This window comes from Pelobates fuscus, chromosome 2, assembly GCF_036172605.1.
Source record: "Pelobates fuscus isolate aPelFus1 chromosome 2, aPelFus1.pri, whole genome shotgun sequence".
NCBI lineage: Eukaryota > Metazoa > Chordata > Amphibia > Anura > Pelobatidae > Pelobates > Pelobates fuscus.
In genome coordinates this window covers 57,047,639-57,075,000 of record NC_086318.1, presented here as the reverse complement: position 1 = coordinate 57,075,000, position 27,362 = coordinate 57,047,639, and the positions used below count along the sequence as shown (strand labels likewise).

The 27,362-nt window shown below is 42.1% G+C and overlaps 1 protein-coding gene across 4 annotated transcripts in view; it reads left to right on the top strand.

The window, feature by feature from the left end:
* Positions 1-10,135: 10,135 nt before the first annotated feature.
* Positions 10,136-27,362, top strand: part of ASAP2 (ArfGAP with SH3 domain, ankyrin repeat and PH domain 2) — a 205,313-nt gene continuing 188,086 nt past the window's right edge. For 2 of the 4 annotated variants that reach the window (XM_063442175.1, XM_063442172.1), the window contains exon 1: positions 10,137-10,782. In XM_063442175.1, coding sequence (XP_063298245.1) covers positions 10,657-10,782 — 126 coding nt within the window. In that variant the 5' untranslated portion in view covers positions 10,137-10,656. Of the gene's footprint in view, positions 10,783-27,362 lie in introns of all 4 variants that reach the window. The other 2 variants (XM_063442173.1, XM_063442174.1) reach the window with 2 other exon arrangements.

Here is a 27,362-nt window from a genome sequence, read left to right as displayed (position 1 = left end):
CATTTGCTGCTTTAAGACCTCTGTGGTTATTTACATTATCGACTAAGTTTATTCAATACATTGAAATTATTTGAATTTCCAGATTGAAACTATGCATTGCATTTGGATTTAGGTTTGCTGAAATTAAAAGTTTAGTGAACTAACACCACAATCTATCATCTTAATATATATATTTTAAAGTGGGACTGGATCTTTGCCTGATTTGTAATGTATTTACTTTTCACCTATTTTTAACTAATATGGATTTTGGAACTGTGCAAAGTAAAATGTAGGTATCTACAACTCTTTATTATTGTGAGCTCTGTCTTTTGCACTTTGAAGTCCGCATGGAGATAGCATAAAGAGAATAGGAGAACTCAAACAATCACATCACTATTTACTAAAGTGAAATTTGTCACTAAGTCAAAGTAAATTTAAAAAATTAGGGATAGAAGTCCTAATATATAGACATATAATACCACACCGGGTGACCGGCCCAAAATGGCGCCCGCATTTCATTCCCCGAGGTCAATACAGCATCTAGGTATTATATGTCTATGGGGATATGCTGTATCCCTGCCTCTCTCCACACACAGTGACCCCTACTGGTCGGTGCTGGTATTGCAGAGTAATCTCCACTTATTCTGAGAAAAATACCTGCATTTGTATTGCCGGTATTACTGCAATACCGGCACGGCCTGGCAGCCTCAAATACCGGCTGTGCCAGTAAAATACCAGTCAGGTTGAAAACCTAAGAGTAGTGTGTGTGTGTAAAAAAAAAAACTAAATTTTTTTTTTTTTTAAATGGGCCTATTCCATGGGCCTGGGCCTGGGCCTGGGCCTGGGCCTGGAGCTGCAGCTCCATCAGCCCCTATGTTAATCCGGCCCTGTGCGGAGGGAATAGAGTCAGCCTGGCCATCATTGTGAGGAATAAAGATTCAATGGGCGGTGAAAAGCCGGTGTGGAAGATGAGAGAGTCCGACAGATAATAATAATAATAATAATAATAATAAATAATAATGGGGCCAGCCAATGGGAGGGGAGACTGGGAGTATGGAGAGAGTACTCAGACTGGGAGAACACAGTATGGAGAGAGTACTCATAGACTGAGAGAACACAGTATGGAGAGAGTACTCATAGACTGAGAGAATACAGTATGCAGAGAGTACTCATAAACTGAGAGCACAGTATGGAGAGGGTACTCATAGACAGAGAGCACAGTATGGAGAGAGTACTCATAGACTGAGAGAATACAGTATGCAGAGAGTACTCATAAACTGAGAGCACAGTATGGAGATGGTACTCATAGACAGAGAGCACAGTATGGAGAGAGTACTCATAAACTGAGAGCACAGTATGGAGAGGGTACTCATAGACTGAGAGAATACAGTATGGAGAGAGTACTCAGACTGAGAGCACAGTATGGAGAGGGTACTCATAGACTGAGAGAATACAGTATGGAGAGAGTACTCATAGACTGAGAGAATACAGTATGGAGAGAGTACTCAGACTGTGAGAACATAGTATGGAGAGAGTACTCATAGACTGAGAGAACACAGTATGGAGAGAGTACTCATAGACTGAGAGAATACAGTATGGAGAGAGCACTCAAACTGAGAGAATACAGTATGGAGAGAGTACTCATAGACTGAGAGAGCACAGTATGGAGAGAGTACTCAGACTGGGAGAACATAGTATGGAGAGAGTACTCATAGACTGAGAGAACACAGTATGGAGAGAGTACTCATAGACTGAGAGAATACAGTATGGAGAGAGTACTCATAAATGGAGAGCACAGTATGGAGAGAGTACTCATAGACTGAGAGAATACAGTATGGAGAGAGTACTCAGACTGTGAGAACATAGTATGGAGAGAGTACTCATAGACTGAGAGAACACAGTATGGAGAGAGTACTCATAGACTGAGAGAATACAGTATGGAGAGAGCACTCAAACTGAGAGAATACAGTATGGAGAGAGTACTCATAGACTGAGAGAAAACAGTATGCAGAGAGTACTCATAAATGGAGAGCACAGTATGGAGAGAGTACTCATAGACAGAGAGAATACAGTATGGAGAGAGTACTCAGACTGGGAGAACACAGTACAGGGAGTGCGGAATTATTAGGCAAGTTGTATTTTTGAGGATTAATTTTATTATTGAACAACAACCATGTTCTCAATGAACCCAAAAAACTCATTAATATCAAAGCTGAATATTTTTGGAAGTAGTTTTTAGTTTGTTTTTAGTTATAACTATTTTAGGGGGATATCTGTGTGTGCAGGTGACTATTACTGTGCATAATTATTAGGCAACTTAACAAATAACAAATATATACCCATTTCAATTATTTATTTTTACCAGTGAAACCAATATAACATCTCAACATTCACAAATATACATTTCTGACATTCAAAAACATAACAAAAACAAATCAGTGACCAATATAGCCACCTTTCTTTGCAAGGACACTCAAAAGCCTGCCATCCATGGATTCTGTCAGTGTTTTGATCTGTTCACCATCAACATTGCGTGCAGCAGCAACCACAGCCTCCCAGACACTGTTCAGAGAGGTGTACTGTTTTTCCTCCTTGTAAATCTCACATTTGATGATGGACCACAGGTTCTCAATGGGGTTCAGATCAGGTGAACAAGGAGGCCATGTCATTAGATTTTCTTCTTTTATACCCTTTCTTGCCAGCCACGCTGTGGAGTACTTGGACGCGTGTGATGGAGCATTGTCCTGCATGAAAATCATGTTTTACTGAAGGATGCAGACTTCTTCCTGTACCACTGCTTGAAGAAGGTGTCTTCCAGAAACTGGCAGTAGGACTGGGAGTTGAGCTTGACTCCATCCTCAACCCGAAAAGGCCCCACAAGCTCATCTTTGATGATACCAGCCCAAACCAGTACTCCACCTCCACCTTGCTGGCGTCTGAGTCGGACTGGAGCTCTCTGCCCTTTACCAATCCATCCATCTGGCCCATCAAGACTCACTCTCATTTCATCAGTCCATAAAACCTTAGAAAAAGATATTTCTTGGCCCAGTCTTGACGTTTCAGCTTGTGTGTCTTGTTCAGTGGTGGTCGTCTTTCAGCCTTTCTTACCTTGGCCATGTCTCTGAGTATTGCACACCTTGTGCTTTTGGGCACTTCAGTGATGTTGCAGCTCTGAAATATGGCCAAACTGGTGGCAAGTGGCATCTTGGCAGCTGCACGCTTGACTTTTCTCAGTTCATGGGCAGTTATTTTGCGCCTTGGTTTCTCCACATGCTTCTTGCGACCCTGTTGACTATTTTGAATGAAACGCTTGATTGTTCGATGATCACGCTTCAGAAGCTTTGCAATTTTAAGAGTGCTGCATCCCTCTGCAAGATATCTCACTATTTTTGACTTTTCTGAGCCTGTCAAGTCCTTCTTTTGACCCATTTTGCCAAAGGAAAGGAAGTTGCCTAATAATTATGCACACCTGATATAGGGTGTTGATGTCATTAGACCACACCCCTTCTCATTACAGAGATGCACATCACCTAATATGCTTAATTGGTAGTAGGCTTTCGAGCCTATACAGCTTGGAGTAAGACAAAATGCATAAAGAGGATGATGTGGTCAAAATACTCATTTGCCTAATAATTCTGCACTCCCTGTATGGAGAGAGTACTCAGACTGGGAGAACACAGTATGGAGAGAGTACTGAAACTGAGAGAACACAGTATGGAGAGAGTACTCGTAGACTGAGAGAACACAGCATGGAGAGAGTACTCATAGACTGAGAGAACACAGTATGGAGAGAGTACTTATAGACTGAGAGAATACAGTATGGAGAGAGTACTGAAACTGAGAGAGCACAGTATGGAGAGAGTACTCATAGACTGAGAGAGCACAGTATGGAGAGAATACTCATAGACTTCGAGAATACAGTATGGAGAGAGTACTCAGACTGAGAGAACACAGTATGCAGAGAGTACTCAGACTGAGAGAACACAGTATGGAGAGAGTACTCATAGACTGAGAGAACACAGTATGGAGAGAGTACTCATAGACTGAGAGAACACAGTATGGAGAGAGTACTGAAACTGAGAGAACACAGTATGGAGAGGGTACTCAAAGACAGAGAGCACAGTATGGAGAGAGTACTCATAGACTGAGAGAATACAGTATGGAGAGAGTACTCAGACTGGGAGAACACAGTATGGAGAGAGTACTCATAGACTGAGAGAACACAGTATGGAGAGAGTACTGAAACTGAGAGAACACAGTATGGAGAGGGTACTCAAAGACAGAGAGCACAGTATGGAGAGAGTACTCATAGACTGAGAGAATACAGTATGGAGAGAGTACTCAGACTGGGAGAACACAGTATGGAGAGAGTACTGAAACCGAGAGAACACAGTATGGAGAGAGTACTCATATACTGAGAGAACACAGTATGGAGAGAGTACTGAAACTGAGAGAACACAGTATGGAGAGAGTACTCATATACTGAGAGAACACAGTATGGAGAGAGTACTCAGACTGAGAGAATACAGTATGGAGAGAGTACTCAGACTGAGAGAATACAGTATGGAGAGAGTACTCAGACTGGGAGAACACAGTATGGAGAGAGTACTGAAACTGAGAGAACACAGTATGGAGAGAGTACTCATAGACTGAGAGAACACAGTATGGAGAGAGTACTCATAGACTGAGAGAATACAGTATGGAGAGAGTACTCTTAAACTGAGAGAACACAGTATGGAGAGAGTACTCATAGACTGAGAGAATACAGTATGGAGAGAGTACTCATAGACAGAGAGAACACAGTATGGAGAGAGTACGCAGACTGAAAATACAGTATGGAGAGAGTACTCATAGACTGAGAGAATACAGTATGGAGAGAGTACTCATAGACTGAGAGAGCACAGTATGGAGAGAGGACTGAAACTGAGAGAGCACAGTATGGAGAGAATACTCATAGACAGAGAGCACAGTATGGAGAGAGTACTCATAGACTGAAAGAATACAGTATGGAGAGAGTACTCAAACTGGGAGTAAACAGTATTGAGAGAGTACTTAAACTGAGAGAATAAAGTATGGAGAGAGTACTCATAGACCGAGATTACACAGTATGGAGAGAGTACTAATAGACTGAGAGAATACAGTATGGAGAGAGTACTCATAGACTGAGAGAATACAGTATGGGGAGAGTACTCAGACTGAGAGAGCACAGTATGGAGAGAGTACTCATAGACTGAGAGAATACAGTATGGAGAGAGTACTGAAACTGAGAGAGCACAGTATGGAGAGAGTACTCATAGACTGAGAGAGCACAGTATGGAGAGAATACTCATAGACTTCGAGAATACAGTATGGAGAGAGTACTCAGACGGAGAGAACACAGTATGCAGAGAGTATTCATAGACTGAGAGAGCACAGTATGGAGAGAGTACTCATAGACTGAGAGAGCACAGTGTGGAGAGAGTACTCATAGACAGAGAGCACAGTATGCAGAGTACTCAGACTGAAAACACAGTATGGAGAGAGTACTCAGACTGAGAGAATACTGTATGGGGAGAGTACTCCTTTAGGGAGAGAGTACTCCTAGACTGAGAGAATACAGTATGGAGAGAGTACTCAGACTGGGAGAACACAGTATGGAGAGAGTACTCAGACTGGGAGAACACAGTATGGAGAGAGTACTCATAGACTGAGAGAACACAGTATGGAGAGAGTACTGAAACTGAGAGAACACAGTATGGAGAGAGTACTCGTAGACTGAGAGAACACAGCATGGAGAGAGTACTCATAGACTGAGAGAACACAGTATGGAGAGAGTACTTATAGACTGACAGAATACAGTATGGAGAGAGTACTGAAACTGAGAGAGCACAGTATGGAGAGAGTACTCATAGACTGAGAGAGCACAGTATGGAGAGAATACTCATAGACTTCGAGAATACAGCATGGAGAGAGTACTCAGACTGAGAGAACACAGTATGCAGAGAGTACTCAGACTGAGAGAACACAGTATGGAGAGAGTACTCATAGACTGAGAGAACACAGTATGGAGAGAATACTCATAGACTTCGAGAATACAGCATGGAGAGAGTACTCAGACTGAGAGAACACAGTATGCAGAGAGTACTCAGACTGAGAGAACACAGTATGGAGAGAGTACTCATAGACTGAGAGAACACAGTATGGAGAGAGTACTCATAGACTGAGAGAACACAGAATGGAGAGAGTACTGAAACTGAGAGAACACAGTATGGAGAGGGTACTCATAGACAGAGAGCACAGTATGGAGAGAGTACTCATAGACTGAGAGAATACAGTATGGAGAGAGTACTCTTAAACTGAGAGAACACAGTATGGAGAGAGTACTGAAACTGAGAGAACACAGTATGAAGAGAGTACTCATATACTGAGAGAACACAGTATGGAGAGAGTACTGAAACTGAGAGAACACAGTATGGAGAGAGTACTCATATACTGAGAGAACACAGTATGGAGAGAGTACTCAGACTGAGAGAATACAGTATGGAGAGAGTACTCAGACTGAGAGAATACAGTATGGAGAGAGTACTGAAACTGAGAGAACGCAGTATGGAGAGAGTACTCATATACTGAGAGAACACAGTATGGAGAGAGTACTGAAACTGAGAGAACACAGTATGGAGAGAGTACTCATATACTGAGAGAATACAGTATGGAGAGAGTACTGAAACTGAGAGAACACAGTATGGAGAGAGTACTCATAGACTGAGAGAATACAGTATGGAGAGAGTACTGAAACTGAGAGAACACAGTATGGAGAGAGTACTCATAGACTGAGAGAATACAGTATGGAGAGAGTACTCATAGACTGAGAGAATACAGTATGGAGAGAGTACTCATAGACTGAGAGAATACAGTATGGAGAGAGTACTCATAGACTGAGAGAGCACAGTATGGAGAGAGGACTGAAACTGAGAGAGCACAGTATGGAGAGAGTACTCATAGACAGAGAGCACAGTATGGAGAGAGTACTCATAGACTGAAAGAATACAGTATGGAGAGAGTACTCAGACTGGGAGAACACAGTATGGAGAGAGTACTTAAACTGAGAGAATACAGTATGGAGAGAGTACTCATAGACTGAGATTACACAGTATGGAGAGAGTACTCATAGACTGAGAGAATACAGTATGGAGAGAGTACTCATAGACTGAGAGAATACAGTATGGGGAGAGTACTCAGACTGAGAGAGCACAGTATGGAGAGAGTACTCATAGACTGAGAGAATACAGTATGGAGAGAGTACTGAAACTGAGAGAGCACAGTATGGAGAGAGTACTCATAGACTGAGAGAGCACAGTATGGAGAGAATACTCATAGACTTCGAGAATACAGTATGGAGAGAGTACTCAGACTGAGAGAACACAGTATGCAGAGAGTATTCATAGACTGAGAGAGCACAGTATGGAGAGAGTACTCATAGACTGAGAGAGCACAGTGTGGAGAGATTACTCATAGACAGAGAGCACAGTATGCAGAGTACTCATAGACTGAAAACACAGTATGGAGAGAGTACTCAGACTGAGAGAATACTGTATGGGGAGAGTACTCCTTTAGGGAGAGAGTACTCCTAGACTGAGAGAATACAGTATGGAGAGAGTACTCATAGTCTGCTAAAGTTACTCTGCTGTGAGGAAGGGAGGGCAGCATATTGTGAAGATATACTTTGTGACAGCAGGAGGCTGACCAGAAGGGTTTTATATTGGGGAGGAGGCGTGATTGTGGGAGGAGTTATGGACTATGGGAAGATAAGCATCTGGGCTCAGGGAAGGAGGGGTGTGACACTGAAAGAAATGAGGGAGCTCAGGAAAGGATGGAGTGTGACACATGAAGCAGTGAGGGGGGTTCAGGGAAGGAGGGGTGTGATACTTGAAGCAGTGAGGGGAGGGGCTCAGGGAACGAGGGGTTTTACACAGAAGCAGTGAGGGGGGCTCAGGGAAGAAGGGAGTGTGACACTGATAGCAATGAGGGGGGCTCAGGGAAGAAGGGGTTTTACACTGGAAGCAGTGAGGGGAGCTCAGGGAAGGAGGGGTGTAACACTGGAAGCAGTGATGGGGGCTCAGGGAAGGAGTGGGTAGATAAGCATTTGAAACTGGGCTCAAGGAAGGAGGGGTGTGACACTGAAAGCAATGAGGGGGCTCAGGGAAGGAGGGAGTGTGACTGGAAGCAGTGATGGGGACTCAGGGAAGGAGTGGGTAGATAAGCATTTGAAACTGGGCTCAAGGAAGGAGGGGTGTGACACTGAAAGCAATGAGGGGGCTCAGGGAAGGAGGGAGTGTAACACTGGAAGCAATGAGGGGGGCTCAGGGAAGAAGGGGTTTTACACTGGAAGCAGTGAGGGGGGCTCAGGAAAGGAGTGGGTGATACTGGAAGCAGTGAAGGGGAGCTCAGGGAAGGAGGGGTGTGATACTGGAAGCAGTGAGGGGGGCTCAGGGAAGGAGGGGTGTGATACTGGAAGCAGTGAGGGTGGCTCAGGGAAGGAGGGTGTGGTACTGGAAGCAGTGAGGGGGCTCAGGGAAGGAGGGGTGTCATACTGGAAGCAGTGAGGGGAGCTCAGGGAAGGAGTGGTGTGACACTGGAAGCAGTGAGGGGGCTCAGGGAAGGAGGGGTGTGATACTGGAAGCAGTGAGGGGGGCTCAGGGAAGGAGTGGGTGATACTGGAAGCAGTGAGGGGGCTCATGGAAAGGGGTGTGATACTGGAAGCAGTGAGGGGGGCTCAGGAAGGAGTGGGTGACACAGGAAACAGTGCGGGGGCTCAGGGAAGGAGTGGGTGATACTGGAAGCAGTGAGAGGGGCTCAGGGAAGGAGGGGTGTGATACTGGAAGCAGTGAGGGGGGCTCATGGAAGGAGTGGGTAACACTGGAAGCAGTGGGGGGGGGGGCTCAGGGAAGGAGTGGGTGATACTGGAAGCAGTGAGGGGGCTCGGGGAAGGAGTGGGTGATACTGGAAGCAGTGAGGGGGGGCTCAGGAAAGGAGGGGTGTGATACTGGAAGCAGTGAGGGGGCTCAGGGAAGGAGGGGTGTGATACTGGAAGCAGTGAGGGGGGCTCAGTGAAGGAGTAGGTGACACAGGAAGCAGTGCGGGGGGCTCAGGGAAGGAGTGGGTGACACAAGAAGCAGTGGGGGGCTCAGGGAAGGAGTGGGTGATACTGGAAGCAGTGAGGGGGGCTCAGGGAAGGAGTGGGTGATACTGGAAGCAGTGAGAGGGGGTTCATGGAAGGAGGGGTGTGATACTGGAAGCAGTGAGGGGGCTCAGGGAAGGAGTGGGTGACACAGGAAGCAGTGGGGGGGGCTCAGGGAAGGAGTGGGTGACACAGGAAGCAGTGGGGGGGGCTCAGGGAAGGAGTGGGTGATACTGGAAGCAGTGAGAGGGGGTTCAGGGGAGGAAGGGTGTGATACTGGAAGCAGTGAGGGGGGCTCAGGGAAGGAGGGGTGTGATACTGGAAGCAGTGAGGGGGCTCAGGGAAGGAGTGGGTGACACAGGAAGCAGTGAGGGGGGGGGCTCAGGGAAGGAGTGGGTGACACAGGAAGCAGTGGGGGGGGGGGCTCAGGGAAGGAGTGGGTGATACTGGAAGCAGTGAGGGAAGGAGGGTGACACTGAGAGTTTATGTGGGGGGGGGCGGTCAGTAGACGCACTGTGGCACTGGGAGGAGAGAGGGAAGTACTGGGAAGGGGGTGTAACATTGGCAGGATGGAGTAACAATTTGATATGTAAGGTGTTAGGTTTACTGATAGAGGAGTTATATTGGGAAGGAGGTCACTGGGGAAAGAGGAGTGGTTATCCTGGCAGAGAGGAGGAGTGGTGATCCTGGCAGGAAGAAGTGGTACTGGAGAGGGGGAGTGGTGAATCTGGCAGATAGGAGTGTACAGGAGAGGAGGAGTGGTGATCCTAGCAGGAAGAAGTGGAACTGGAGAGGGGGAGTGGTGAATCTGGCAGATAGGAGTGTACTGGAGGGGAGGAGTAGTGAATCTGGCAGATAGGAGTGTACTGGAGAGGGGGAGTGGGGAATCTGGCAGATAGGAGTGTACTGGAGAGGAGGAGTGGTGAATCTGGCAGATAGGAGTGGTGATTCTGGGGAGGAGTGGTGATCCTGGCAGATAGGAGTGTACTGGGGAGTAGGAGTGGTGACTCTGGGTAGGAGGAGTGCTGACTCTGGGAGGTGCACTCAGCAGCCACTGCCCTGCTCAGTGGATCCTGGACTCATGGAGCGGCTGCTCTTGCTGCTGGGGGTGCAGCCCGGGCACATTTGATCGCTGCTGTCACCTTTATTGTCCCCTGTGTATTTGTAGTGTGCACCCTGCTCCCCTGCCTGGCATTGCTGTGTGTGAGCATTGTGTGCTCCAGCTTGGCAGTGCTTGAGCTCCCCAGCCTGGCAGTGCCCTGTGCTCCCCAGCCTGGCAGTGCCATAAGCTCCCCAGCCTTGCAGTGCCCTGCACTCCTCACCCTGGCAGTGCCCTAAGCTCCCCAGCCTGGCATTTCCCTGAGCTCCCTGCCTTTGTTGTGTCTTTGTGTAGTGCTGAGATTGCATGCTGTACACGGTCTGCTCTGTTTTGTCCTCATTGTGGGAGTTGTGTAGTGTTGTATCTGTAAGTGTGTGTGTGTGGCCCCTTCCACTGTAACCTGCTCCTCTCACCCATCACCATGCCGGATCTGATCAGTGTGTCGGAATTTGTATCTGAGACCAATGAGGATTACAAGTCTCCCACTGCGTCCAACTTTACAACCAAACTGAGCCAATGCAGGAACACGGTGACAGCCATAGAAGAGGTAAGAGCTCTCACTCATATACTGGGTCCAAACTCTGCCAGTCTGGCTCATTGAGGGCAGGGGGCAATCAGAGCATGGCGGCTGTGACATGGATATGGGACTGGGAACATGTATAATATTTGGTGTAAGAAATCCTGTATTATATCTTTGTAAATATGCTTTTGAAAGTGCCACATTATATGTGTATGTAGATTTGGGACTAAATGTCAGAATTTGTCAGGTGGGAGGGGGTCTTATGACAGATCTTCATTGTGATAACAAAGTAAGAAGAGTAAGGTTAGGTTACAGAAACTGCCTATTGTAATCCAGAATGAGGTTTAGCAGAATATAATGTAGCTTTAATAATAATATTGACCCTGCAGGTACACAGCTAGTTATTCAAGGTCATATCATGGTCTCACTTTTGGTACTGTATTTAATGGGGCCACCATTCTATTTTGTTTATTTTTTAAAAACAGAAAAAAATCCAGTGATTTACATTGATGATGATGTTGGTTTTATTCACTAATCAAAATAATGGATTTTTAGCCAGGGAATTCCAAGTTGTATGCCAATATAGCCAAACTGGAGAAATTGTTCCAACCCGTATCTTTTAGCTTAATGTTTACTATTTCTGGGTCAAATCCCCACCGTTTTTGTCATTATTTTATTATATATAGTGGCATCATATACCTCAACATTTACAGCGAGATTATAAAATTGCAAATAAATGGCAGACAAATGAATGTTAAGAGTATAGGAGGTGAAGAGGGCTTGCGCCAACAAGTTTGCAATGTAGATGTTCTGGTTTGGAAAATAAACCCCCAGTATAAGTGTGCATGTTTGCAAAGTATAGATCAAAAGAAGCTAAGGTGCATCTGTTCTTTTCAAATTCATGTAGACCTATGCTTGTTCATTCATAATTCCTGTTTTTTAAATGTTCTGTATCTCAAATACTAAACCTGACACTGACTAACCTGACCCTGTCCTTTAACCCCTTAAGGACCAAACTTCTGGAATAAAAGGGAATCATGACATGTCACACATGTCATGTGTCCTTAAGGGGTTAATCTATCTGAATTCATTTCAGCATGGTTTGTTCTGAGATGAACCTGTGCACAGTATTTATTACTTGACTTTCCTTGCGGAGTATAAAACAGCTCATTAGATTTATTCATTAAACAGTAAGTTGTGGGGAAATGGCCAGCTTGCAAAATGTAGGCCAAAAAAAATAAGTTACCAAACCAATCATATTCTTTGATTTCATTTATGCAATTAATACATCTGTTACAAGTCACCTTGTTTATGTTAATGTTTAGTAAATGAACTCTAAAGTGACCCTAATAAGGAGGGTCCGAAACGAGAGGATACAAGAATTCAATATCCATTGATTTATGAGTGTGAAACTATTTGTGAAGGAGCCAAGCGTGTCTCATTCAGAATGTTTTCCTGGATACATAGAATGTGTGCATGAAAAGTGTAGTCCTCTACTATATATACTTAAAGGAACACAATAGTAGTACCTGCATTCCTATCGCTATAGTGCCCATGTCCCCAATTCTACATGGACCCCCCCCCCCTTTTTGCCATATAATTTTAAAGAAAAAAGTTTTACTTAAATTTTTCCAGTGCCAAGGTACCTTTAGTGCTACTTCCCTCTCTGCCTCCCTCAACTTCATGGAGGAGGCATAGCCACCTCCATTTTTTGTCCAACCCAATGCTTATCATAGAGCATCATTGGGGACCTAAAGAACATGCGCAGCATGTGCCACACGCACATTCAAGCTTCCCCAGCAGAAACTATTAAATCAATTCTCTCTTATGGGACTTGCTTTAGTCAGTCAGTCAGAACAGCGGAAGCTCAAAAACATCAATGTTTTACATTGCAGGGTTAAAAGGACAGGACCACTGCACCCAGACCACTTCATTGAGATGAAGTGGTCTGTGTGACTATATTGTCCATTTAATGTGCTACAGTAGTCCTGAGCCATGACTGATTAATCGCTTGATTCTCTACCTGCCTCATTTGAATTCTCCATACTGTAGGCCAATGCATTTTAGGTACTGCACATCTGTATGTATCCAAAATGTGTCTGGAAGAATAAGGTGGATTTTAAAACCATAGGAAGGTGGTTAAATTAAAAAGGTTATGTTGATTGGGTATTTTTGGTTTACATCAAATTATTAAAATAAGGTACTTGTTAAATTTGATGTTCGTCTATGTTTTATGTTCATTTGCACAAACTGGATTTCTCCACTGAACTTCACGTAGAAAAATTGACCCAGTCGCTTAAGGTTTATTTACTTAGGGGTAAATAGTCAAGAGTTAAACATGGATTTCCAGATTAAGGCAACAATAGCCGAATTTGAAGTCGCCAAGTCAGGCTATATTTTCTGTTCATACAGTATGAATTCCAGACAAATCCTACGTTCGTGAATAACTCCTGTATGTGTTTTCTTAAACAGGGGTTTAATTTTAAATGCGTGTGAAACTTTCTTGGCAGCTATCAGCTTAAAATTCAATTCTTCTTTTACAATATTTTATTGGCTAAGTGTATGAATTGCCTACATACATTCTATCTAGTCAAACATATGCTAGGCTTTTGTTCCACTGTGATGTAACATGTTAAATTTTCCTGCTTGTGGTCTGTATAGTGTAATTAAATATGTCAGCTATGTTCTAGAAAATATTACCATTCCAACCAAGTTCTATCTCTGAAAACGTCTGTAGCTACTAGAATAATGTAATTCCCGATTCTGCTTTTTTTTTTTTTTTTTAACTAAACTGTTGCATAGACAGAAATGTCAGACTTAATATCTTGCTTCTGCTGTAATAAGCTATTGATTTAAGCATGACTGACAACAATTAAGGGATATGAGCACACTTGCATCACACTTGCCAAGATATTACTCAGTTTCATTGATTTCACTGTTACACCAGTGCAGCTTCCAACAGTAAAGTATATCGTGCAATGCTATATTCTAGTGGTGGTGTGATGAACGTTAATGAATCCACTGACGATCTCAGTACAGACTGGATAGCCTTGTAGACAGTTTTGATGACTCAACTTCCAGTTTCATAAAAGGCCTGAGATGACTAAACAACACAAACAATTGGTCATGGGCCAGTATTATGCTAGTCACTAAATTATAGCGATATATTTGAATATTTTACAAAAATAGTTGTTGGACAATTTTGAATTAAACAGTATACTTGGACATTGAAGGAACAAATCTATTTATTTATTTTGTTATTTTTTATAAACTTGTTTTTAATGAGCTTTATTCCTTATTCTTATTAGATTTTAATACAAATTAAACAAAATACCTATACATTTGATGTAAAACTTTCTTTTATTGCAGTGCATGAACAGACTCCTTTTCCTCTGCACCCTATGGCTTCCAGACACCTAATGGAGCAGTCAAATTATTAAAACCCCAGATGGTGACAGAGCCACTTTAAAGGAACACATAAAAATTGTTATGTTGACAAGAGGTCCTTGGCGCTTGTTCACCTTTAGGGGTTAAGCCATTCATGAATGGTTTAACCCCAGAGCAAGTGTTCCAACACCGGATTGCTCTACTCCTCTATCCTTCCGCTTAGATAACGGAAGGCTCGGAGAGGGGCTCTGAAGGAACACAGACTTTGGGGTTAACCCATCTATGAACAATTTATCCTCTAAAGGTAGGCCGGCGTCAGTAAACTCCTCGTACAACAACAACTTAATGTTGATGAAGTTGTTATGGTGCCCAAACTGGTCCTTTAACCCCTTAAGGACACATGACATGTGTGACATGTCATGATTCCCTTTTATTTCAGAAGTTTGGTCCTTAAGGGGTTAAGGAGGAAGAGCCACCAGAGATCTGAATTCAGACAAATGTAAACAATGCTGTTAATCAAAACTGCAATGTTTTCTATTATAAAAAATAAAAAAAGAACGTGTATACAAAATCCACCAGACAGTCAATAGAAGCTTTCCTGCAGTTTATCTGAGTTCTAAAACCCCATAGGATGGCATTGATTCAATCCTTTCCTATAAGGAAGGCTTAAAGGGACACTCCAAGCACACAGGCCACTTCAGCTAATTGAAGTGGTATGGGTGCCATGACCCTTTTGCACTTAGTGCTGCAATGCAAAACATTGCAGTTCCAGAGAACTGCAATGTTTACATTGCAGCTCTGAATCTGACAGACAGCCACTGGGGGCACATCCGGAATCCAAACCGACCTTTGGTCGGTTATCTGACACTGGAGGTCCTCACGGACCTCCAGCGTCAGATTTTTTTCCCATAGGAAAGAATTTAAAAATGCTTTCCTATGGTGAGGTCTAATGCGCATTAGGTCTCCCCGCCAACGTTGGGAGGATTGTGGGCGGGTCCTGACCCAGCACCGAGGGACATTGGCGCTAGATTCAGGTTTTAACCCCATCAGCGAGATGGGATGAGGGGCGGGAGGGGTGGGTCAAGGGGGCTCCAGGTTTCTCTAGTGCCAGGAAAACGTGTTGTTTTCTTGGCAATGGAGAGTCCCTTTAATGCGGCAGTCACTGCACATACGCGTTAGGTTTCCTCATCGGCTGACGTAGGTGGAGGAGGAGGGGCCCATCCAGAAACATGGGATCAAGTAACTGTTTAAATGTTTGGGGGAGTTTCATTTAAAAGATACCTTAGTATATCTATACATTTTGCCATTAAAATATGTTTAACATAAAATGTTTAATGTTTTTCTATGTTTTGCTGTTTTGTTTTTTGTCTTTTTTTTGTTATACATGTGTTTTAAGTCACTGTACAAAGAAGTATTGGTCATTTGCATCTGGAACTGTTTTTATCAACTATATAATGTTTGGAATAGCCATTTTGGTGCGTTTTTGAGAAATGAATGGAAATTATGTTCTGGAAAACATCAGTAGATTGCCATGAAAAATACTTTTATTAGATTATGTTGCACTTATATGATATTTTAATACTGTAAAATGTTTGCATACATCGGGTGTGAATGTAAAAATATAAGTCTCCTCTCCTATTTACTAAGCTTTCACCTTTTGAAGCAAATTTTGAAAAGAAAAGTAAGATAACTTTTTGCAGATATTCTCAAACTTACACCAATCAACCTCTGAATTGATTCAAAAAGACCCTAGACTGGCACTAACTTCCCTGCAATAGCTGTAAGATTGGTACTACTACCGTAGGAACTGAAATCCTGCATAATTCATTTCTGAAGAAAATAATAAAAAGGTGGCCGCTGGCTAAAATTAGAAATTCTCTTTGAATTTACTGTGAATTCCTGAACAATCACACTTTAGTGAATAAATCTGTCTGTGTTTCCTCTTCGCTGGATTATAGTGTTTGGCCCATGTGACTACTTTCCTATACTCCTTTTGTAATTTTCAATAAAGCTGCGTCATTCAATTGACAACTGAGTAGCAGATAGACATAGTGATATACTTAAAGGACCACTCTAGGCACCCAGACGACTTCAGCTTAATGAAGTGGTCTGGGTGCCAGGTACCTCTAGGATTAACCCTTTTTTTTAATAAACATAGCAGTTTCAGAGAAACTGCTATGTTTATAATGAGGGTTAATCCAGCCTCCAAATCCTCTAGTGGCTGTCTCACTGACAGCCGCTAGAGGCGCTTGCGTGATTCTCACTGTGAAAATCACAGTGAGAGCATGCAAGCGTCCATAGGAAAGCATTGTAAATGCTTTCCTATGCGACCGGCTGAATGCGAGCGCGGCTCCTGCCGCGCATGCGCATTCAGCCGATGACGTCGCGATCAAGATGGAGAGGAGGAGGAAAGCTCCCCGCCCGGCGCTGGAAAAAGAGGTAAGTTTAACCCCTTCCTCTCTCCAGAGCCCGGCGGGAGGGGGTCCCTGAGGGTGGGTCACCCTCAGGGCACTCTATTGCCAGGAAAACGAGTATGTTTTCCTGGCACTAGAGTGGTCCTTTAATATTGGTCCTATATTGGCCCTCCCAGCTAACTGTACTATAATGTGCATGACAGCTGCATCGAAAACCAAAGACACCACTATGCTATTTACTGATGTTGTAGTGATTTCACCAGGAGAGACAAGGTGATCGTGGTCTTCAAAGGGTTATTCCAACTTTTTTTTCCCCCTACCCCTACCCCCTTTATAGTGCCCTATTGGCCACTAGTTCATAGTAAAAGTCCTCCCTTGTTATTACTTAAAAAAACAAAAACAAAACATAATCCATCACCAGACGAGAATCTTTCACTCCCCGTACAACGTCACCTTGTCATTCACTTCCCCTCCGTAATTGGACCTTCTCACTGGCTCACTATTATTTGATTGGGCTTTCTCACTGGCTCACTATTATTTGATTGGACCTTCTCACTGGCTCACTATTATTTGATTGGGCCTTCTCACTGGCTCACTATTATTTGATTGGACCTTCTCACTGGCTCACTATTATTTGATTGGACCTTCTCACTGGCTCACTATTATTTGATTGGACCTTCTCACTGGCTCACTATTATTTGATTGGGCCTTCTCACTGGCTCACTATTATTTGATTGGACCTTCTCACTGGCTCACTATTATTTGATTGGACCTTCTCACTGGCTCACTATTATTTGATTGGACCTTCTCACTGGCTCACTATTATTTGATTGTGCTTTCTCACTGGCTCAGCGCACCTGTGCATGGTCTGAGCTAGTGAAGGGACAGAGGGAGAGAATTAGAAAAAAAATATTGACACCTATGAAGAAATATTGGGAGGCTGGCTTGGATCATACAATGCAGGAAGGGAGATACGTCTGACTACAGACTTGTGTTTTGCATAGAATTGATATTGGATCACCAGTGCTGGGGATGTAACTAGCCACAGTAGCAAAAAAGCTGAAATGCTGCACATACAGATTACTTCCTTCATAATCACTTTTTAAAGCAGAAGTGGCCATTGATGTTGGAGTAACTCTTCAAACTGATTTCAGCAGTTATGCAGCCATTTATATTGCCTAGTAAATCAGCCTGCATGTGTTCTTTTTCTAAAATAAATAAATATATATTGCATTTGGATAAATACTTACAAAAACATAACATACAGGGATATCATTTCTAATTAGTGGGGTAATAGCTGTTTGATCCAAGGAGATATCTGACTGCCATTTTGGGGTCAAGAATGAATTTTTTCCTAGTTTGTTGCAAAATTGGAAGCTCTTCAGACTGGGTGTTTTTTTTTCCTTTTTTTTTTTTGGATTAACAGCAAAAACATATGTGAGGAAGGTTGAACTTAATGGACGCAAGTCTTTTTTCAGCTATGTAAATGTGTGTGTGTGTGTATGTATATGTATATGTGTGTGTGTATATATAAAATTTGGTAGATAAAAATTGGAAAGGTGTTTGCTGTGTACTGCATTAGTTAGCCCCCAGCAGTACACTTTAAATGTTCAGTTGAGTGATGCTTTATAGTAATGTGAATTTAGCGAAAAATTAATGAAAGGATTTGGGTTACTGCTAATATCCACCGGACCTTCATTGAATTCACACTGTGTTCCTTGCTAAACATCAGCCTTTATGTTTTCCAATACAATAGTTTATCCTATGTAATTTCAGGACCAGTGTCCCCAGGCAGTGGGAGTTGGAGGCTGTAATTTGGTATTTGCTGAGCATGTCTCTAATAATGAAGATCAAGAGGTCGGACCCAAATGATAGCCTCCATCATGTTTGCTTTATGTTCCATTTTAAAGGAGAGGAGTTAGACGGAACTGCAAAATCAGCATTTCCCATCTGTAGGGGGGCTAAGTGGATAATACATTCCATTTAGGTTTGAAAATAAAAGCATAATAATGATGTGTATGGGTACAGGCAGAAGGGAAATGTGAAACTGCTTTGTTTACTAAATTCTGATAATAGAATTGGATTACAACATTGCTGCTTCACTTCACACTTGGTTTAGTTTCACTTTAGAAGCTTTCTAGAACAGTCAAAGGAAGAATACACCGTGTTGAAGCATTGTAAAGAACCTGTCAATGAAGTGTCCTCACTTTCCACTGATGGATGTTGCTGACCTAGTGGCACTGATCAAACAGTGCAGCCATGTACTCTGCTTCCTATCATCCAGTGCATACATGAAGACAGGAGTCGGCAACCTATGGCACTCAAGGTACCTTTGCACATCACTTAAGGCTGCCAGAGACAAACAGGCTGTGGCCTATCAGGAGTCCCAATGGAATTTCAAATATCTGCTAGTGCAAACCGAGCAGTGATCAATTTATTCATAGCAGCACTTAGAGAAATTGATCTCAGATCACATCCTCCCAGCACTTGTGTGAACAATACGTACACACTTCAACAAAAAATAGCATCGGCATGCCAAGGGACTTGAAGATATATATGTGCCTGGGTTTCACGCTTTACTTCTTGTATTTAGTACATATATTTGACTGCCCACGCCTCTAGCTCTCGAGGTATGCAAGTGTTTAAATGGTATGGAGATAAGAATCCTGCATTACTGCTGGCAATGCATATATGCTCTTCCTGGACACTTGTGTTAATAAATTCCACGTTTCCTTAAAGACACTCCAACACAGAATCTGTCATTTAAAATTAGTCATTTGTGAATTGGCGTTATTTTTTCTTTTTCTTTTTCAGAAGAGGTACATGTGCTTTGACCTCCCTCCTGTACACTCTCAATGTTTCTATCCACCCTTCATAGTTCTGAAACATGTTACAAAGTGTTGTCAACACAAGTTAAACAAACAGTTAAAGAGTTCTGATGCATGCAAGTTAATGTATTGGGAGTACCTGCCACACATGAAAAACCATTAAACAATTTCCTGTAATGCTAAGGCATTTATTCAGATAATTTTAATGTTATAATGTTTCCACATGGTGGGTCCATCTTAAATGCACATGTTGGCCACAAAGCATTTCAGGTAGGAACTAAAATATAATCGTCATGCTGGACTTGAAAAATTGCCAGCAAATTGTTAGATAAAAAGTAATCCCCGAATATGCCTAGGGTGCCCTCTTACATTGTTTGTAGAATAAAACGAAGCAGGGGATTGCGTTCTGCTAGTTACTCATAGGCCCGTTTTCTAGCACATGTCATAGCAATGAAGAAATGAAGGTGCAAATATTACAGTCACTTGTTTCTATGACTGCAATACGAAAGGAAGGCTGAGCAAAACTGGAAATTGGCCAGGCTAAGGACAATTATTTCCCTATTTCAAAACTGTCACTATGCCAAGGACGCTCGGAACCTGGGCAATACCTTCATTCCACTTATTAAAATGCAAGAATAGAAGGCTCTGACAATAGGGAACATGGGAGACAACATCCGTGTGAGGTCAGCAGCGAGAAAATGTGGATCTTAATGCTTAATATATGTTCATTATTTCATGGAAATTACAACACATGGAACGTCATAGTAATTACAGGTTGCAAGTGCAGAAGCTTCACATGTACAAGCATATTGTCATGTTACGTTGCTTGTTTTCTCCAATGTCCTGAGACATTTCTTAATGTCGGACATTAAGAATTTGTGGGGCCTGTGAACATGACCGCAGCATCTTTGCTACATTTCCCAGTTACTAACAAACAACAAAACAATTACAGAGATGGAAAAAAAAACAATAACCCAATCACAGAAAGTAGACTATAGTCATATATATATATATATATATATATATATAAAAAATCACCCTACTTAATGGAATCTCTTTTATAGAAATTACTTTTACATTTCTCCTAAAGGGGCACACTAAGCTTTGAAACCATTGCAGCTTGTTGTAGTTGATATAATACAAGGATTTTTGGATTATATCAATCTATTTTTGAGTGTTTTTACAAAGCACATGTGTTCCTGTACCAAACCCCAAGCCATCTAGCAATGCAGAAATAATAAAGAATTTCACTTTCTTATTATCCATTCAAATTTGTACAAGAATTGATGTTTTCCTATGGGGAGGGCTTAATGCTCTTGCGCATTAGCTCCCCGTCAGATGACGTCAGAGGAGGTGGATCACCGACCAAGGTAAGTTACTACATGCTGGGGAGGGAGGCTTTGTACAGCTTTGTATTCCTAACACTGTAGATTCCCTTTAAGAGTTGTAGCTCCTCATATTTAATCCAATTTCAAAAATAATGACCACAATAAATGTGTAAAATACAAAAGATGCATTGTGGGTAGGTATTACCACCTACTTACAAGTAATTGCCAATCTTTACAATGCAGAGTGTAGACGAAGAGTGCTCTAAATAATGGAATCCCTGTCTTCTAAAAGATAATAAAGCATACAAGTGTAATCCAGTTAAACATGACCCAGCAATAAAAAAATAAAAAAAAGGTAAATATTTGCTTGATGGGTGCGTGATTAATTCTGAGTGCTTAGTTCAAAGGTTCAATTATTTGCACTTGCTGCCAGACATTTCCACGAGATGATTAAAGGGTTAAACCAGAGGAGTAAATCATATTGTTCCTCTTTTCCCTTGTGGTGATTGTCATCTGTGCTTGTGACTTTTGTCTGACCTAATTTTTTATTTTTTTATTTTTTTTCTTTCTTAAATGTATTTATTTTTTAACATCTGCATTGTATGTATCAGAGTGAACGGTCCAAAAACAACATCCGGTGAAGAGGTGAATCTTTGCCTACTGAACATTAGGACAGATGCTCTATATATCCTGTGCAAGTCATTCATATTGTCATCAAGTGATGTTATAGTGTGCAATGACTCTGTACGTTTCCTGCACTACAAACAGAGGAGTCCGGATTCGAGAACTATGATTCAGCTTTTGCTGATACTTTCTTGTGATCTTATACGTAACTTTTTTTTTTTTTTTTGCCCGACATCAACTTAGATGTTATGTTTTGAATTAGAGTGACCAAAATCATCAAGTTTACCTTCTGCCTCTGATGACTAAGTGTTATTGTTAAACATTTGGGCATCACAGCAACTTCATCAGACTTAAGTTGTTCTGGTGCTGCAGGGTTCCTGACGCTGGAACACGTTCAGAGGTTAAACCATTTATGAACGGCTTAAGCCCATAGTCTGTTTTCCAGCACTGGATTGTTGTACCCCACTATCCTTTCACTCTCCAAAATCCTTGATAATCGAAGGCTCGGGCAGCATTGTGCAGGGGCGCCACTGTTTGGCTTACAGCATCAGCTGTGACATAATTACCCATTCATAAAAAAGATACATAAGCTACTGATTGGCTTAGAGCATCAGCTGACCACTCTAAGCCAATCAGCGTCACCCCCGCCTGATGCTGTCCGAGCCTTCCGCTATGTAGGATTTGAGAAAGCAGGACAGTGGGAGCAGAACTATGTGGAACTGGAATACAGACTTTGAGCTACCACCAGGGACCTGCTGGCACAATATCAACTTTATTTCAATTATGTTATGGTGCCTAAACTGGTCCTTTAAGTGGTCCAAATGCAGACAGTCTATTTTGTTTAGCATACTGGATTTTATTTAGAACCAATCTGTATGCATGTGTAGATTTACACAGCTCATAAACAAGACAAACCCTGCTTCTATGCACTTGGAAACTAAAACAAACCAAACAAAAATAAGAGAAACAAAACCAGATAAAATAGTGGGAGAGGTAAAGGAAGAAAACGGACATAAAAGGTTCGGGCTGATAAGAGAGGGCTGTGTGAAAAGCTATTTCTTAAAGGACCACTATAGTGCCAGGAAAACATACTTGTTTTCCTGGCCATATAGTGCCCTGAGGGTGCCCCCACCCTCAGGGGCCCCCTCCCGCCAGGCTGAAGGGGAGGAAGGGGTAATCCCTTACCTTTTTTCCAGCGCTGGGCTCCCTCTTCTGACGTCATCGGCTGAATGCGCATGCACAGCAAGAGCCGCGCACGCATTCAGCCAGTCCATAGGAAAGCATAGTCAATGCTTTCCTATGGACGCTGGCGTCTTCTCACTGTGAAAATCACAGTGAGAAGCGCAGAAGCGCCTCTAGCGGCTGTCAATGAAATAACCCTAAAGTAAACATAGCAGTTTATCTGAAACTGCTATGTTTACAGCAGGCAGGGTTAATCCTAGGTGGACCTGGCACCCAGACCACTTCATTAAGCTGGAGTGGTCTGGGTGCCTATAGTGGTCCTTTAAATTTCACCTGAAATGTGGGACGTCCTTGGTTGTTTTGATGTCTGGTAACCTTTCCTATCTAAATCTGTGTGTGCTGAGCCAGACCATAATTTCTATTTCATATACCTTCAACTCTATTCTATGAGGTGGGTCAATTTGACACACACTGGACCAAGCAGACTAATGTTTTATCACCTTCCCAGTCTGCTTGCTAGAGAAGCTGGATGTGCAATATAGGAAAATGCTTGTTTTTCCCCAAATCTGCTTGCTTTCCGTGCTGATCACAAGAATAGATAGGATCTGCAATGTGCTGCACAAGTGTTCTCCTGTGTGTTTAACTCTTGTTTTTGCCACATGATATGAATGTGAGCTACTATCTGTAACACAAGCCTTCTCCCCTGTGTGTTCACCTGTGCTGTTTACAGTGTTCCCCACTCCCCACTTGTCATATGGTATGTCTTGGAACACATTTTTCAAATATTTGACGTCTGAATCATTGCTGGTTAAACCCCGGCAGCATGAGCATTTGAAACAGTATGTATGATTTGAGCTAAAAAAAAACAAATAACGTAAATTGAGAAACGCCACTTTTTGGGGACATTTTCTATATTGTGAACAAGTGTCCAATGGCTAGTTGATCAAAATAATTACAATTTTTATGCTTATTCATCCCTTCATTCTCATGAGTTAAAAACAGCGGGGGGCATAGGAATTTCTTTATAATAAAAAAACAATCAAAAAATCTTGCTTCATTTAAAAAGAACCATAGTGTTTTTTTTTATTATTATTTTTTTTTAACGAATACTGGTTTTAAATAAACAAATAATCTTTATCACCACTGAAATAATTACGTAAATGGAATTCTGCTGTCATTAACCATCAATGTTGCATAATAAGCAGTGACAGTAGATCATTGATGAAGTGCTCGCCAGTCCAGCTTAATAGTAATCGAGCTGTATCACGGAATGACTTAGAGCTGTGTGTCCTGTACATGGCCCGTGGTGTTGAAAATAAGGAAATAAGCAATTATGGCTGATTATGTCGCATCTAGAGGTCATGCGCTATCATAACTATACTTCATCATCTTTTATAACAGAATTCTGCTCGAGATCAAAAAGAGGCTTGCTTGAAGTCATCATATGTATGGAGCGTTGTCCTCCCAGACATAATAAAGAGCAGATGTCTTCGAGTGCGGCTCACTAGTTTGGAAATGAAGCTCTGTTTTTGTTCAGTAGGAATCCAGTTCATTATTGGATCAACGCAGCTGCAAAGTAGTCTGCCAAGGGAGATCTGACAAGAGATGCACTTCGTTTCCAAAATGAAAAAGCAATTGTAGCAATGATGTGGTGATTTTCTATTTTTATTTAAACCATTTGAAGTGTTGTTTCGATCACCCATTAACATCGCAGATTGCTAATCATTAAGAGGCCTGTGAGCCTTCCCAAGGTAGACTTTGAAAGAGGCCAACGCGATTGAACATAATCACTGTCTTCAGGGCAGAAAGCCACAAATACGTCCTGTATAAGAAGCTGGGTTTGATATATTGGCGTGCAGGGTATCCGTTAGAAATAAAGATTGGAGCGTAAATGAATGTTGTGGAACTGATGGGATTATGGCTGTTTTACTGTACATCTGTAAGGTTAACACTGGCTTAGATTTACAAGCTGTCTGTGGCAAATAGTGGTAATGTATTCTGTCTGTGAAAGGGAAACGTGATGGTAGATTTGCGTTTTTTTTTTCTCATTCCGAAAAGTCAGATTTTCTTTCTACCACTATGATAAACATTCTAAGAAGATTCTAAACTGATTTACCTCTATTAAATCTCATTAAGAATGTCTACTAAAACTTTATGCACTACAACAAAAAGTAAACCCACAATATAAAGATTAACACACAAAAAACAAAGGTGAACAGGTCCAATATTGACCTAATCCTTGAGAGGGGAGGCGGTGCTTTACATACAGACCTCTAGGCTGCTTTAATCCGATGTCATAAAAAGCTACAAAACAAATATTAACAAGGGTAGATGAAAGATACACTGCAAAATATTACAATTGTCCATTACAATTGTCAACGCTCCCTCTGAACTGGAGTGAAAAGTGTGCGCTAACAATTGTAATGGAGCAACAAGACCCTGGAAAGGTGGGAGTACCTGAGGGTTATAGGACTAGCCCCTTTATTTGACAAAATGTGCCAAAATAGTAACTGTAGACAGCACCCTAGAAACTACTTTGGATGAATGCCTCTGATTTTGACAAATGTGTTCTAGAAGTCCTTTTGATTTCCGACTGCAGTATTCTTCACTACTGGAACACATGCCAGATTTCCAAATAACTGTATTTTTCATTTGATTTCTTTGTATTTGTTAAACATCTTTGTTTCCCTTTAAATCAACAAGTAAGTATAGTTTCTCTCCCAATGCCTTTGTCTCTTTCAAGCAGAATGATTAGTGCAGTTTGGCTCATGCTGTATGCTTCCCGTATCACTCAGGGTCAAAGGGATACAGCTATATTTCCAGTGTGAACAGTGACACACTAGGGCGTGGATCAGTTTTCGCTCAGGTACTTACTGTTTGAAGGTTCTGCTTGAGATATTTATTGCGAAACAACAGCCTGCATTGCTAATATAGTTGCCACATTCTCCCCCACCGCCTCCCTCCCGAGCCAGTCTGCGATATACATTGTGGGAACATATGTGTAAATGGTTGAACCTGATGGACTTGAGTCTTTTATTGAGTTTTACTTCAGTTTTCTAACTCTGTAATGTGATGCAGAGATCAAACTGTGTAAACAAATGAAGTGATTTCAAACTAAATTTGTTGGCATTATTTTCAAGCAATGTTCCTGATGTCAGACTCACATTATTCTATTAATAAGATTTGATGTGTTCACCCACGCAACAATAATGACTATACTCATCAGAACAACTACGTTAAAGGAACACTGCAGGGTCAGGAACACAAACGTGTCCTGACCCTATAGTGTTAACCCCACTGTTTAGCTGGCTTGTCCCTCCTCAGCCTCCTTTAAAGGAATTCAAACTCTCCTTATTTCCAGCACTGCGTGGTCTGTCTGCGCTGGCCCCACCCCGATCCGCATCCTTGATGACATCATCAGAATTGCCAATTTTTTTTCCCATAGGGAAAGCATTGGATTGGCTAAAATCGGCAAGGAGGCGGGCTGGGGGCGGGGGGTCAAACAGTTTTGGCCAATCAGCACGTCCTCATAGAGCTGCATTCAATCAATGCATCTCTATGAGGAAAATGCAGCAGGGACGCTGAACAGCAGTGCTGCCTACTGTGAGGCACTGCCCCAGGAAGCACCTCCAGTGGCGATCTGAGGAGTGGCCACTTGGAGGTGTCCCTAGGAGGGACATAAAAGACAGTGTTTGCATGGAAATGCTGGCATATAATCATTATACTCACCAGAACAACTACATTCAGCTGTAGTTGTGCTGGTGACTATAGTATCCCTTTAAGGTTGGTGAAAAGGCCAGTTCAACTCAGCTGACCAGACTGGATTAGGTCTCTTTCTACCTTAATGATATAATATTCATATGACCCACTCTTTTTGCAAGTTTACTTCTCTCTCCTATAATTAATTAACTGCAGTTTTAGCATACATGGATTTTAATAGTGGCTTCTCCTGTGAGTTTGAGACGGTTAGTTCTCCAGCATAAGTTTGGAATTGTAGTAAATAATTGCACATGTTAGAAACCCAGGTTGTGTATTTTTAGAAGACAATTGTCATCGAGTGAAAGTATATACAATATATTTCAGAGTGAATAAATATAACATGATGTAGTAAAAAAACAAAAAAAAAATAAGAGTACAGATACTTTTTAAAATAATTTTATTTATTTTTTAAATTTGTTGAAAAACACTTTTTGAAACTCATTAGAATTAAAGTGGTATTATCACTTTGCAGTTTTTTAAAATTCACCTTGGTGTTTTAGTTCTACCTAAGAAGAGTAGGGACCTATTTTTCAGCAAAGTCTTATTTTAGTTGCTTACCATGTACTGATAATGCACCTTGCCACACTGCAAAAATTGTTCAGGAATGGGTTGAGGAACACAACAAACTGTTCAAGCTTACGTTGGCCTTCAGATTCTCCTGATCTCAATCTGATTTGAGCATTTGTTGGATGTACTGGAACAGCAAATCCAATCCACGGAGGCCCCACTTTACAAATTGCAGGACTTAAAGCAAATGTCAAACTCGCGGTCCACAATAAATATTTAGTTGCTTTAGTTGTTGACACTTTGCAGGTTAATGAGCAGTTTGGAGTTCAAAGCCATGTTTCCTTTCAGAGGACTGTGGTATTTTTGTTATGGGGGAAAAAAAATGCACCCCCTCCCCCTTTTCCCCCTTGGATTTTGTCACATACAAAACTGCCAGAACCATTAGCCACTGTCAGCAAAACGTTATGTAGCCTGGCTGTTTCTGAAAGGTAAAAGAGGGCTGGGGGAGGGATAGCTAAGGGCATAAAAGATTAGCTTCTGCCAGTCCTTTGGAGCAAAAGTGACATAGATGTGGTGTG